General features: G+C 31.7%; 1 protein-coding gene across 1 annotated transcript; it reads left to right on the forward strand.

Moving 5' to 3' along the window:
• The first annotated feature begins 2,917 nt into the window (after positions 1 to 2,917).
• On the forward strand, positions 2,918 to 12,604 carry LOC145165303 (respiratory burst oxidase homolog protein A-like). The gene is made up of 13 exons (XM_079084019.1): positions 2,918 to 4,054; positions 4,188 to 4,347; positions 4,477 to 4,525; positions 5,931 to 6,044; positions 9,341 to 9,763; positions 9,863 to 10,249; positions 10,338 to 10,549; positions 10,628 to 10,795; positions 10,878 to 11,037; positions 11,116 to 11,313; positions 11,403 to 11,531; positions 11,776 to 11,854; positions 11,942 to 12,604. The coding sequence occupies exons 1-13, from the start codon at positions 3,394 to 3,396 to the stop codon at positions 12,049 to 12,051; spliced, it is 2,850 nt and encodes a 949-aa protein (XP_078940145.1). The 5' UTR covers positions 2,918 to 3,393; the 3' UTR covers positions 12,052 to 12,604.
• Positions 12,605 to 13,246: the final 642 nt, after the last annotated feature.

A 13,246-nucleotide genomic window follows, 5' to 3' on the forward strand; every position in this document is an offset into this window, starting at 1 on the left:
CCATATAATCACACAATTTTTAGCAAAAGGGTATTTTGGACAATTAACTACATTTATAAAAGGAAATTTTCGTATTTTTAGGGATGATTAATTCTCCTAATTTAAAAAAAATCTGAATTTTTTAATTAATTCAATTTCAATTTTTACCGATTTTTATTATGTCAGAATATTTTTTGTTAGAATGATGCTCTTTCATAATTTTATTCTAATAGAATATTATTGAAGAAAAACAAAATTCTTGAATCAGATGTTGAAAAATAACAAACATTCTAATATATTCTTATACATTCGAACTTAAATACAAATTCATATATATTCTTACAGACTAAAATCCTTATACATTTTAATATAATTATATATATTCTAAAAGAATATCAACAAAAATGATTAAAATTCTTAAAAAATAACAACATTCTTAAATTGTGAGTATGATCAAACTTTATTCATTCTTCAAGTTTTTCCTATTAGGTCTTCAACGCCTTCTTCTAGCCATTCTTATCACAAATACAACAAAAACCAATAATTGTTATAAACATGTTACTTGCAATTAACTATCACTTAATATATTCTAATAGAATACATAGAATATGACAGAATACATACAATACATTCTGGCAGAATACATCGATTTTATTCTGGTAGAATACATTCTGATAGAATACATAAAATACATTCAAATGTATTGTATTTACTGCTAATATAATTTTAGATTTCAAAAATACAATACGAGGGACAATAGAAATTGGAATTCCAGCCACATGGTAAGCTTTCCAAATTAGGCCCTACAGGAACAACAACATAATAAAAAAAATATGAAGTCTTCACATTCTTAATTTCCTAGTTCATTATTCACATCTTAATATGACCAATTAACAACGAACACCCCTTGTGGATTATTGATCATCTAAGTTGGTTTTCCAAATTACATGCAAGATGCACATCCAAACAGAAGATTTTTTATCATCTAAGTTGTATGCCCATTTAATATAAAACTTACCTAAGTATGGATGGCTGGAAGGGGGGTCAACAACTGCACTAAGATATTTGATGTATACCTTCAAAATACATAAAAATAGCTTTTTATATTTATATGTACATATACAAAGAGTGATGAAGAATCAATGGAAATGGACAAAAAATTTCATTCAACCATTTTAGCGAACAGTTGGCGGGCAAGGATTGCTACACAAAGAATGAAAGAAAAAAAAACTAGAAATACCAATAATCTATCAGAATAAGAAAAATGTATGGACAGTAATCGATGCTCTTGCAAAATTGATAGGTTAGATGAAGCTTACATGTTGCAAAATTGATTGGTTAGACTTTGGTTGTAGTTGGATCAAGAATCAGAAATTGCACCACATAACAAAAAATCTGCATCGATTCATGAAACATCTGAAAGTGGGGTGGACTTTCGATATTTCTTGAAGAGGTTTGACATCGATAAGAGGGTGTTGGATAATTCTTTTTTGTCTGCGCTGTATTTTTTTCACATCTGAAAGTGTGGATGACTGTTGTCGCTTGAGTTTGAATGACAGATTCATATTTGTAGTATATAAGCATTGAAAATAATCAGTGTAACTTTCAACTTGCTGTTGAGATCCAATCACTGGGCACAATTTGGGGGTTTTGTAGATGGTTTGAAACCAAAATTGGTTGATGAAGCTCGAGAGTGTGGACCGAATGGAACTCAACAGCAACATCTTAAGTACACAAACACACCGGTAGAGGAGGGTGATCGGTGGTGAGAAGAAAATTGGGTCTAGGTTTAGAAGGAGATGGTCATATACGTTTTGTGCTTATTTATAGAATATTATTCTTTTTCCTAATTAATAAAATAGTAATAATGTGTAATTGCCATTATGGTTTTGTTATATTAATTATCTACCATAATTAAATATGTCAAGATTACTATATTACCCTTAAATGATTTATTTAATGAATTATTATTTCCTCAATTCTCATTGGTGCATACATGCACACAATAGTTGCCAAAAACATTTGAACCTATCTCTCTCTCTCTCTCTCTCTCTCTCTATATATATATATATATATATATATATATATATATATATATATATATATATATATATATATATATATATATAGGGTTAGGTTATTTTGTTTTTACTAACTATTGTGTGAATGTAGGATTGATTCTGAACCAATAATTTTACTTATTTTAAGAAAGTAATTAATGCATATTATATGTTAAAGATATAATGAGCATTAATTAAAACTTCAGCATTTAATATGCATTAATTACTTTCTTAAAATAACTAAAATGATCGGTCCAGAATCAATCCTACAAGCATACAATAGATAGTAGAAACATTTGAACCTAACACACACACACACACACACTCTCTTTCTATATATATATATATATATATATATATATATATATATATATATATATATATAGATCCGGTAAGAAATTTTTTTTGGTAGGAAGGTAAGAAGTTTTTTTTCTACATATTTTTTTGACAAACAAAATAAATGAATCACTAGATGATTCATTTGTAAGATGATTCACAAGAAAAAATTCCCAAAAAAACATCTTTATGATTCATTTTTAAGTAAATTAAGAAAAAATTCATTTTTATGACAATTTTAGTGAATAACAACAAAATCATTGTATAAATGAATCATCGAGATGTTTTTTTGAGAATTTTTTCTTGTGAATCATCTAATGATTTATTTTGTTTGTTCGCGAAAAAAATATGTAGAAAAAAAACTTCTTACCTTCATACCAAAAATTTCCTTCTTATTTGATCTTCACTATATATATATATATATATATATATATATATATATATATATATATATATATATATATATATATATATATATATATATATATATATAAAAAGATTGAAAGACATAATGTTAGGGACCATAATTGTAACTTAAATTGAAAACAAAATTGGAGAATTCGTTGGACGTCCACAAATACCCATTTTTGTTTTCTTCTTCATCCGTTCTTCCACAAAAACCAGTTTAGCCATCGCTGAAATTTGAAGCTTCAATCTTCCCTTTTTACACCGTTTAATTACATTTTAATCATATCTCCACATATTATTGTCTCATTTTCTAAAATTTGGAAGAAAAAATGTGATTGGTTGCCACATAGGCTTTTACGCGTCAAAAACGGTGTCATACCCGATGGCCTAATCGGATTTAGGCATATCCGGGTCCAGTGAATCTCTGATCGTTAGCAATGAACATGTCTCTTTCCTCTCCGTCTCTCCGCCTCTAGAACAGCCACCGCGTGTATATGTCTTTTCTTCTAATCCCCCCACACGTATTACCTTCCAATCTTCATTCTTTTTTCACAATCCATCTTTCCCAGCTTCTGTTTTTGTTGTAAGGATTTTGTTGGTGAACTAAGTTATGAGAGGTGGAAGAGTCGGGCGTCACGAGCGCCGGTGGGCGTCCGACACCGTCCCAGATGATATGTTGATCAGTGGAAGTTCTTCACCGGCGTACACAGATACGTCGTCAGTGAATCCAGGGGAGGAGTTTGTTGAAGTGACTCTTGATCTTCAGGATGACGACACTATTGTTCTACGTAGTGTGGAGCCGGCGACGGTGATCCACGTGGATAATGATATTGGAGGAGGTATGGAAACTCCGGCATCGGCGAATTCGTCTCGATCTCCGACAATGCGACGGAGCTCATCCAACCGATTCCGGCAGTTTTCACAGGAATTGAAGGCTGAAGCGGTGGCGAAAGCGAGGCAGTTCTCGCAGGAACTCCGGAGGTTTCCATGGAGTTACGGACACACGTCACGTGCATCGTCTTCCTCGGCGACGCAAAACACCGCCGTAGGAAGCGGAGTATTGGATTCGGCGTTGGCTGCTCGTGCAATGCGTAGACAGCGCGCTCAGCTTGATCGAACTCGCTCCGGCGCGCATAAAGCTCTTAAAGGTCTCCGATTCATCAGTAAGAGTAAAATCAACGGTTTAGATGGTTGGAACGAAGTACAGAACAATTTCAACAAGCTTGCAAAGGATGGATTTCTCTATCGTGCAGATTTCGCACAATGCATAGGTTTTTCCCTCAACGAATTATTCTAGGGATTCTGAAATTAGGAGTCCGAAATCTTTTGAATATTCATTCTCCTCTCCGATTCATTTTTCATTCTATTCTTATTGATGCGATTCATCCATTTTTGCATATGAAGGAATGAAAGATTCAAAAGAATTTGCTCTTGAAGTCTACGATGCTCTTAGCAGAAGACGACGACTAAAAGTTGACAAGATCAGTCGAGATGAATTATACGAATATTGGTCTCAGATCACCGATCAGAGCTTCGATTCTCGCCTCCAGATCTTCTTCGATATGTACGACTTACAATCAATCGTTTTATTTTACTTCATTTTTCTTAGTTAACAAATTCATCTTCTCTCATTATAATCTAATATTTCAATAAAATATGACATAAACAAACAACCGTCTCGATTCATTCACAGGGTGGACAAGAACGAAGATGGAAGAATCACCGAAGAAGAAGTTAAGGAGGTAAACATTTACTTGTTAATTCATATACATCGCAGTCTCATTTTTGCTTATTTTAATCCAAATTCCTCGTTCATATCCTCCATTTTAAAGAATTGAAACATGCCCTTGATAGCAAATCGATTACATGAACACTTTTCTGAATATTTTTCTGTTTTTGGGGGTTGGTTTTGAAAACAAAATATGGTGAGAAGAAGGGTGGCGAGTGGTTGAAGGACTACAGGCATAAAGTCATTTTCTGTTACTTATGCATGTGTCGAAGTTGATTTGAGTTGTCATCTTCTTTTTTACAAAATCTTAAAATAAACCCACCGCATTATAACTCTTTTCAATGTTTTCAATATATTTTTTTTATTTAAATACCAGTCTAACAGTTACATTTAATTTAAGATGGAAACATATAGCAAATTTTGTTTTTGGACATATTATATTAATTGAAGCATTATTCTACAGGATATCATTATAATGTAGTAATGATATTACAAGTTATGGAAAGTTCTATCTTTTACTCTCTATTTTTTAATAAAATATATCTGTAAACAACTATCGTGAGTTTTTTTGAATGATTTTTGAAATAATAATATCTAAAACGTTGCCATGCAATGTTAAAGTCGTGAGTTAAAAGTACTCCTTTGGGACTATATAAAGTTACAGACATTTTCTTCGATTTTCTTTTGAAAAATGCAATATTTTTTTTAGAAGTTCGCATGTAATTGATTATAAAATACGATTATTAAACTCTAATTGATGATATCTTCGAAATTTGATGTTTTTACTTTTATCTTTCTTATACTTTTTTTTTTAATTATGTAGTAATGGCAATTTATTTTTATGACGGGCAGTATAAATTTTATGTTTTTCCCAATTCTGGTTTACGAAAACTATTTTTACCATTACTTACATACAACAATTCTATTAAACATTTTATTACTAAATTAAATAATTATATGCAATCAAGTATTACATTTTCGTTGATTAACGTAACTTACAAGAAAGGAAATTACCAGTACAACTTGTGCTATGGCAATATTCCACTGCCATTGACAACCTACTGAAAAAAAAAAAAAACATATCTTTTCCTTTTTCAAGAAAATACTGTCCAAATTATTGTTACTATTTTGGAAATAATAAAAACCTTAGGAGATAAAGTTTTATCTTTTTTGTCTACCTGTTTTTCTTTAAAAAAGATATCTATGTTGTGGAATATTTTAATATCTTGAACTAATTCTGGTAATTTCGTCAAACTTAATTTAAATATTATATATCATGCTAAAATCATTTATGTAGTGAAAAACAATACTTAATATTGAGAAAAATAATAATAACAATAAGGGGGGTTGGTGAGGACTTGTTCTTACAGGAAATTAATGTAGTACTTTAATTTTAAATTTAAATTTTTAAAAAACAGATTATAATGTTAAGTGCGTCAGCAAACAAGTTATCAAGGTTACAAGAACAAGCAGAAGAGTATGCAGCTTTGATAATGGAAGAGTTGGATCCCGAAAGACTTGGCTACATTGAGGTACGTGTGGGTCCCACCCGTCAATTTTGAAGCTTTCAACCCGTTTCCACTCTCCATTATATATATATAAAAAACTTGAGTTAATTCCTTTTCACATGATTTTGGTTTCTCGTTAACAACAAAGAAAAATCTCTACGTAAATTAGCCACCACAGTTTTATATATAGGTATAATGTTAAAATAAACATAATATTAAAAAAAATGTTATAGCCTGATTGCTTGTTCTTATTTAAATGTTTAGGATTTGATTATACGATGATTAGTGGCCTTTTAACCTTTTTATCCATAAAAGTTACAAAAGTTTTAACTTTATCTTTTTGTCATATTAAATAGTCATCATAAAAATCATATATATACATTTTTTTTTCTCTCCATCGAGGGCTTTTTATACGTTTACCTAATAGTTACACATATTCATTATAATATATACTATAAAGTCAAGAGTGATCATCTTCTTTAAATTAATTTAAGTTAATATTATATTATTTTTCCTGATTCATTTGTCCTTTTTTACTTGGCTATAACCGTGGTAGCAGCCAAGAAAATCAAGACATTTGTCTTGTACTTTGGTAACTTTTTTCTTATTATTCTGATTTGGTTTTCCAAACAAGTTAAAATATATAATGCATTCTAGTAAAACAATCAAAACCTCAAAAACACAAGTAGAAAATTAAATATGATAAATATTTATGGGCTCTAGCTGTGGTTGTGCTAATCCATGAGTAGTGGTTATGGTCTAGAAGTTTGACTTGGGAATAAATTAATAAAAGTCGAGGTATCCTCATGTAATAAATATTGTTTGTCGTGTAAGTTCAAATATATAATAAAATAGAATTAGTTAATTATATTATTAATAGAAACAGAGTTCATAGACAAAGGAAACTTGCTAATTATTTAAATCAAGTGGTGTAGTCTTTTAGAGTATGTTGTTTTTCAAAGTCAGTAACGAGTGGTTAGGCCGGAAAGCAAAGGTTAAATTGTTGTTCAACTGTCCCACGAAGAATTAAGGAACATTACATTACCCCCTTTGAATTTTGAAATAAACATACTCTTTTGGTTGTTCAACTGCTGACTTGTATATGTGTGTGTGTCTAGAAGTCTTTTTAATCATAACGTAATTCATAAAAAGATCAAATAACTTAATCTTGAAGATAAGATTAAAAACTTAATTCATTTTCTTTGTCACACAACATAATGTAACTATTAAGTTAACATGACACCCTAATAAATAAATAAAAAAATCCACTTAGATCTTATTACTTATAGAGTTATATGATCAGCATCTGGACACATGTTAGCCAGGTTGCAATCCTCTGATAACGCATATTATTTGTCTCCATCATTGGATTTGTTGTGCAATTACGCGTATTCTCCACTATGCCATGTGTATAAAGTGGTCAACCTTATATTCATATCATCAATAATATCACCGAACATAAACAGACGATAATATTCCCATTCTCATTTATATTTCAACACAAAGCATCCAATGCTGTACCACAAGACTTTGACATTTAAAGTCTAGCCCATTCTCATTTATATTTGTAAAACTAGTATCACTACATTTTTTTTTTTTGTACTTATTTATCCGGTAAATACCTGGCCACCACTTGACGTGGCATGGCATACCGGTGCTGATAACTAGGAATTATGACATTTTTTGTACACATTTTTTACCATTGCATTTTATTTATACACATTATACCAATAATCTTACAAATTTATTAAAAATGAAAGAAAATGTTGATGTTTGGTTTTGAACTCGTGGCCTCAAGAAAGGGACTCGTCAACTCTATATAATTAAGCCAAGACGCAAAGGTAGAAATTGAAAACACTTCTTGGTTCAGTGGTAGAGAGGTCACTCCTTCAAACCCAAGTATTGTCTTTTATTTATTTATTTTAAATAACATTGTAAAATTATTGGTATAATATTTATAAAAAAAATTCACTGGTAAAATATGTAAAAAAAAGTTACAATTTTAAGCAATTTCTTAAAAAACAATTTTTTTAGTTGAACATATCTAGTTATCGGTTCCGTTAGACCGCTTTTCATGATTTTTATATATTCTTTTATTTTTCTACATACAAAAAAGATATATATATATATATATATATATATATATATATATATATATATATATATATATTTGACATCCACAAAAAAGAAAATTGTTATCATAATGAAGTATATTATAAAGACATAAACATAATACTTGAGAAGTATCAACCTTCAAATTGAGTAGATCGGTGTTAGACTAACGTCTAGTGTGTGTCGAAGTCGTGTTCGGTAAAGGTGTGCGTCAGCATTCAACTTGTGTACATTCCAAATAACCTGATCGATCGTGTTTTTTAATTTGTTTTGTAAATGGGTTTTTTTTAACGGTTTTAATGAAATTCAAGTATCCAAATCAAATAAACTAGTTTAAATGGTTTTTTACCGGTTTTATTACACCGGTTCAACCGGATTATTGAAGATACGGTCTGGTTCGATCTTGTCTAAAGATTAGAATAAAACTGATCATTATTGTGCCAATCTCATTTCCTCGAAACGGTTTTTAAAACATTGATTTTAGGTAACGAGATGATATGCCATGTCAAGTGGTGATTGTGTATTTACCGGGATAATGTGTAAATAAATTGTGGTATTTTTGAACAAAATTAAAAGATTGATGGTATTTTGTGAATGGAATAAAAATTGTTGATAAATTACGTATAAAAAAAAAATTTACTGTTAATATAAAAAACTAAAAAAAAAAAAAAAAAAAAAATTATACCTAAAGTTTTTATCTAGTTATTCATTATCCCTTTTATATATTGTCTTTTGTTTGCATTTTTTTTTTTGAAAAGGTATATTACAAATATTTGTACTTCATGGTTAGGGATAAATAGGGATAAATAGTGATTTTAAAAAGGTAAATGAGATATAAAATTTAAGTTAAAATAGTAAAGTCAATAAAAAATCAAACTAGGGATAAATAGTGATTTTAGAGCAAATCCACAAAACGCGTTGTCTTTAGTAATTGGAAATACCGAACAACATGAAAAATCTATTTCAAACGATTCTCTTCCTCAAATTGTTCCGATTCAATGCATGCAAATTTGGGGTGGAAATTGAAAAAATTTTAACCGTAAAATCGAATCAAGTTGGGCGAAATTACGATTTAAGTGATCTGATACTATGAAAAAGGCATGTTTCCATGCATAACATAATTAACCACGCTTCTAAAATCTTTACTATAGCAACTTCTTCAAATCATTTTTCTCTCACGATGAACTGAAATTTCGTTATCTGTCCAGCTATGGCAGCTCGAAACACTCCTGTTGCAGAAGGACACTTACCTAAACTACAGTCAAGCATTGAGCTACACAAGCCAGGCATTGAGCCAAAACCTACACGGCTTGAGAAACCGAAGCCCAATAAAGCGAATGAGTTCCAAATTCATGTACTATCTACAAGAAAACTGGAAAAGACTTTGGATCATTACCTTGTGGATCTTAATCATGATCGGTTTATTTCTATGGAAATACTATCAATACAAACAAAGAGCCGCATTCGAAGTCATGGGGTACTGTGTTCTCACAGCTAAAGGAGCAGCCGAGACTCTCAAATTCAATATGGCGATCATATTATTGCCGGTTTGCAGAAACACCATAACTTGGCTCAGATCCACGAAATTGTCTAATTTCGTACCTTTTGACGATAACATCAACTTCCACAAGGTTCAATTTCGTTATCCTTCTACTTGTATTGTAGCCCTAGTTTTATTCAATCTCGGCATTATGAAATTGTAAATTGTAAACGGATACTTGATTTTTCAGACGATAGCTGCAGCGATTGTGATCGGGGTAATTCTTCATGCTGGTAACCATTTGGCGTGCGATTTCCCGAGACTTATAAACCAAGATGAAATTGCGTACGATCTTAGTATGAGACAATACTTTGGGAACAACAAACCGACATACACAGACCTTGTTCGAGGTGTGGAAGGTGTAACTGGTGTTATAATGGTGGTATGCATGACAATCGCTTTCGTACTTGCAACCAGATGGTTCAGACGGAGCTTAGTGAAGCTACCAAAGCCTTTTGATCGGCTCACCGGCTTCAATGCTTTCTGGTATTCACACCACCTGTTTGTTGTCGTCTACATTTTGTTCTTAGTCCATGGATGGTTCCTTTATTTAGTGAAGAAATGGTACAAAAAAACGGTAGGTATACTACCTAAATTCTCTCTTTCACTTGTTCTCGATTCAACAATTTCAGATGATAACCTTGAAATTATATGGTTTACAACAGACGTGGATGTATCTTGCATTTCCGGTATTGCTTTACGCAGGGGAAAGAACCCTAAGATTTTTCCGATCAGGCTCTTACACTGTCCGCCTTCTAAAGGTTGCAATTTATCCAGGAAACGTCCTCACATTGCAAATGTCCAAACCTCCACAGTTTCGTTACAAGAGTGGACAATACATGTTTGTCCAATGCCCCACTGTATCTCCATTTGAATGGTAATGGTTTCCAAAACGTACGATTAATCTATTTAATACAGTATATGCTAATAATCCCTCCATATCTATCATTTTTAGGCATCCCTTTTCAATCACATCTGCTCCAGATGACGATTACCTAGCCATTCACATAAGGCAGCTAGGTGATTGGACACAGGAATTAAAAAGGGTATTCTCTGAAGTCTGTGAACCTCCAGTAGCTGGTAAAAGTGGGCTTCTTAGAGCCGATGAAACTACCAAAACAATGTATAGTTTTATCATCCTACTTTATGGTATAAAGTTTAGAAACATATAGAGATATATAATATAATTAACAACTTGATATCAGATTGCCAAGATTGTTGATTGATGGGCCTTATGGAGCTCCAGCCCAAGACTACCGTAAATATGATGTTCTTTTGCTGGTTGGACTTGGAATTGGAGCAACGCCTTTTATTAGTATACTTAAAGATTTGCTCAACAACATTGTTAAAATGGAAGAACTAGCAGTACGTGATTATTTCTTCACTTTATATAATAAATGTTTTGTTTTATGATCAAATCTTTGAACCTAAATTTGGTTTTAGGATTCAACATCGGGTCACAGTAGGCGATCAGATCAGAGTTCAGGTAGTGGTGACTCTTACTCTCATGATAAAGCTTCTCCCAGAAAGAAGAAAAGTTTGAGGACTACAAATGCTTACTTTTATTGGGTAACTAGAGAACAAGGCTCATTTGATTGGTTCAAAGGTGTCATGAATGAAGTTGCTGAACTCGATCAACGGGTATGACTTATAAATAACCATTCAATCTCTCATATCGTATTCGTATGTTTAAAGATTCAAATAAATATTTCTTGATTTGTTATGTGCAGGGTGTGATTGAGATGCATAATTATCTAACAAGTGTCTATGAAGAAGGGGACGCTCGATCAGCTCTCATCACCATGGTTCAAGCTCTCAACCATGCCAAAAATGGCGTTGACATTGTATCGGGCACAAGGGTACGTAATGTTGTCATTTTATCTTATCTTTCACAGTAAAGTACAAAAACGGTCCCTGTGATTGCTGATGTTTACAGTGTTTAGTCCAAAATTGAAACCTTTTTCAGTTTTGGTCCTTGTTTTAGAAAGAAAAAAAATCAATTTTGGACTAAACACAGTAAATTAAGATGAGAAAGCAGGAAGATTATTTTTGTAATTTGTTAGACCCTGTTTAATTATGTTTGATAACCTTTTGATTAAACAGGTGAGAACCCATTTTGCAAGGCCAAATTGGAAGAAAGTTTTGTCAAAAACTTGTACAAAACATGCTGGTGCTAGGATAGGTGAGTGTTTACTTTTATGGTTATGGTTATGTTGTGATGATGTATTATGGTTAAGTAATATTGGGTGTTGTTTGAACTATGAACCAGGTGTGTTCTATTGTGGTGCACCGGTGCTAGCCAAGGAACTGGGTGAGCTGTGTCATGAGTTCAACCAAAAAGGCTCAACCAAATTTGAGTTCCATAAGGAACACTTTTAAGTTTTAAGCTGCTTAATTGTTAGTAGAGAACACCAATGTACAGTTTTTTTCTTAGTAAGAATTAAAAGGAGGATCGGATCGGAGGACAATTTTGGTTCATGGTAAATGGTAAATGGTAAATGGTAAATGGTATTGGTATTGGTATTGGTAGGTATAAAAAAGCATCCTTTGTTGGTGAGATGAATTAAACCAATAATAAATAAACAATAAGGGTATTACGCTAGTGGTGGGATCCACATGCACAGCAACCCATGTAGAGGGTTGACATTTGGAGGGGGGACAAGACAACGACAGCTACAACAACATGGACAGAATTCTTGTAAAAGAAAGATTGATGGAATTAGAATTGCAAGGTGTGGTGGGGTGGGGTGGGTGCTGTAATGAATAATGATGAAGATTGGAGAGGAATCCATCCACATATATACACCTTGGGTTGAATTGAATTATTTTGGATTCTTATTGTTTTTGTTCTTTATACACATATATCTTTGTACAGACACATTTCTGTACTCTCATCATCATATAATTTGTATTTAAATATCATTATATCAAACATTTGGTCTTTTTCTCTTAGACATTTATAAACTTCAGTCACACCGAGGATTAAATTTTTCCTTTTTCGGCCAATGGTTAGTAGTATGGAGTCGTTGAGGTAATAAGAAGTATGTTTTTATGAAAATTGGTACATACAAAAATAAAAAGGGATCGTAAAACCCGTGTTAAAAGTTTAATGGATGATAACATTCATTAGTTGAATTGTCTTAATTATGAAGCTAAATATATATATATATATATATATATATATATATATATATATATATATATATATATATATATATATATATATATATATATTTCCAGTTCTGAAGTAAGAAGTAGCAAAATAAATGTTCTCTACATAATTTTGATATTTATGAAATGGTTCATGGGAATTCATGTGAGAATATCGAAATATTTTCATATTATTCTATTTCTAGTCTATTGGTATCTAATCTTAACAACATTCTTCTTTCCTATTTTTGGGATCCTCTTAGCATAAATTTAGCTCTTCTCTTCCCTTTTGTCTAGAAAAGTATATGAAGCCACTTCCATAGTCTCCTTGGTTGCATTGCCTCCATCGTCATCTAAACGGATCGGCCTTGCCATTAGGCTGCTGGTTCTTAGTTGTGCAAATGCAGAAGCTAGTCTAATAATT

Source organism: Lactuca virosa, chromosome 3 (assembly GCF_052849685.1).
Source record: "Lactuca virosa cultivar CGN04683 chromosome 3, Lactuca_virosa_CGN04683_v6, whole genome shotgun sequence".
Taxonomy (NCBI): domain Eukaryota; kingdom Viridiplantae; phylum Streptophyta; class Magnoliopsida; order Asterales; family Asteraceae; genus Lactuca; species Lactuca virosa.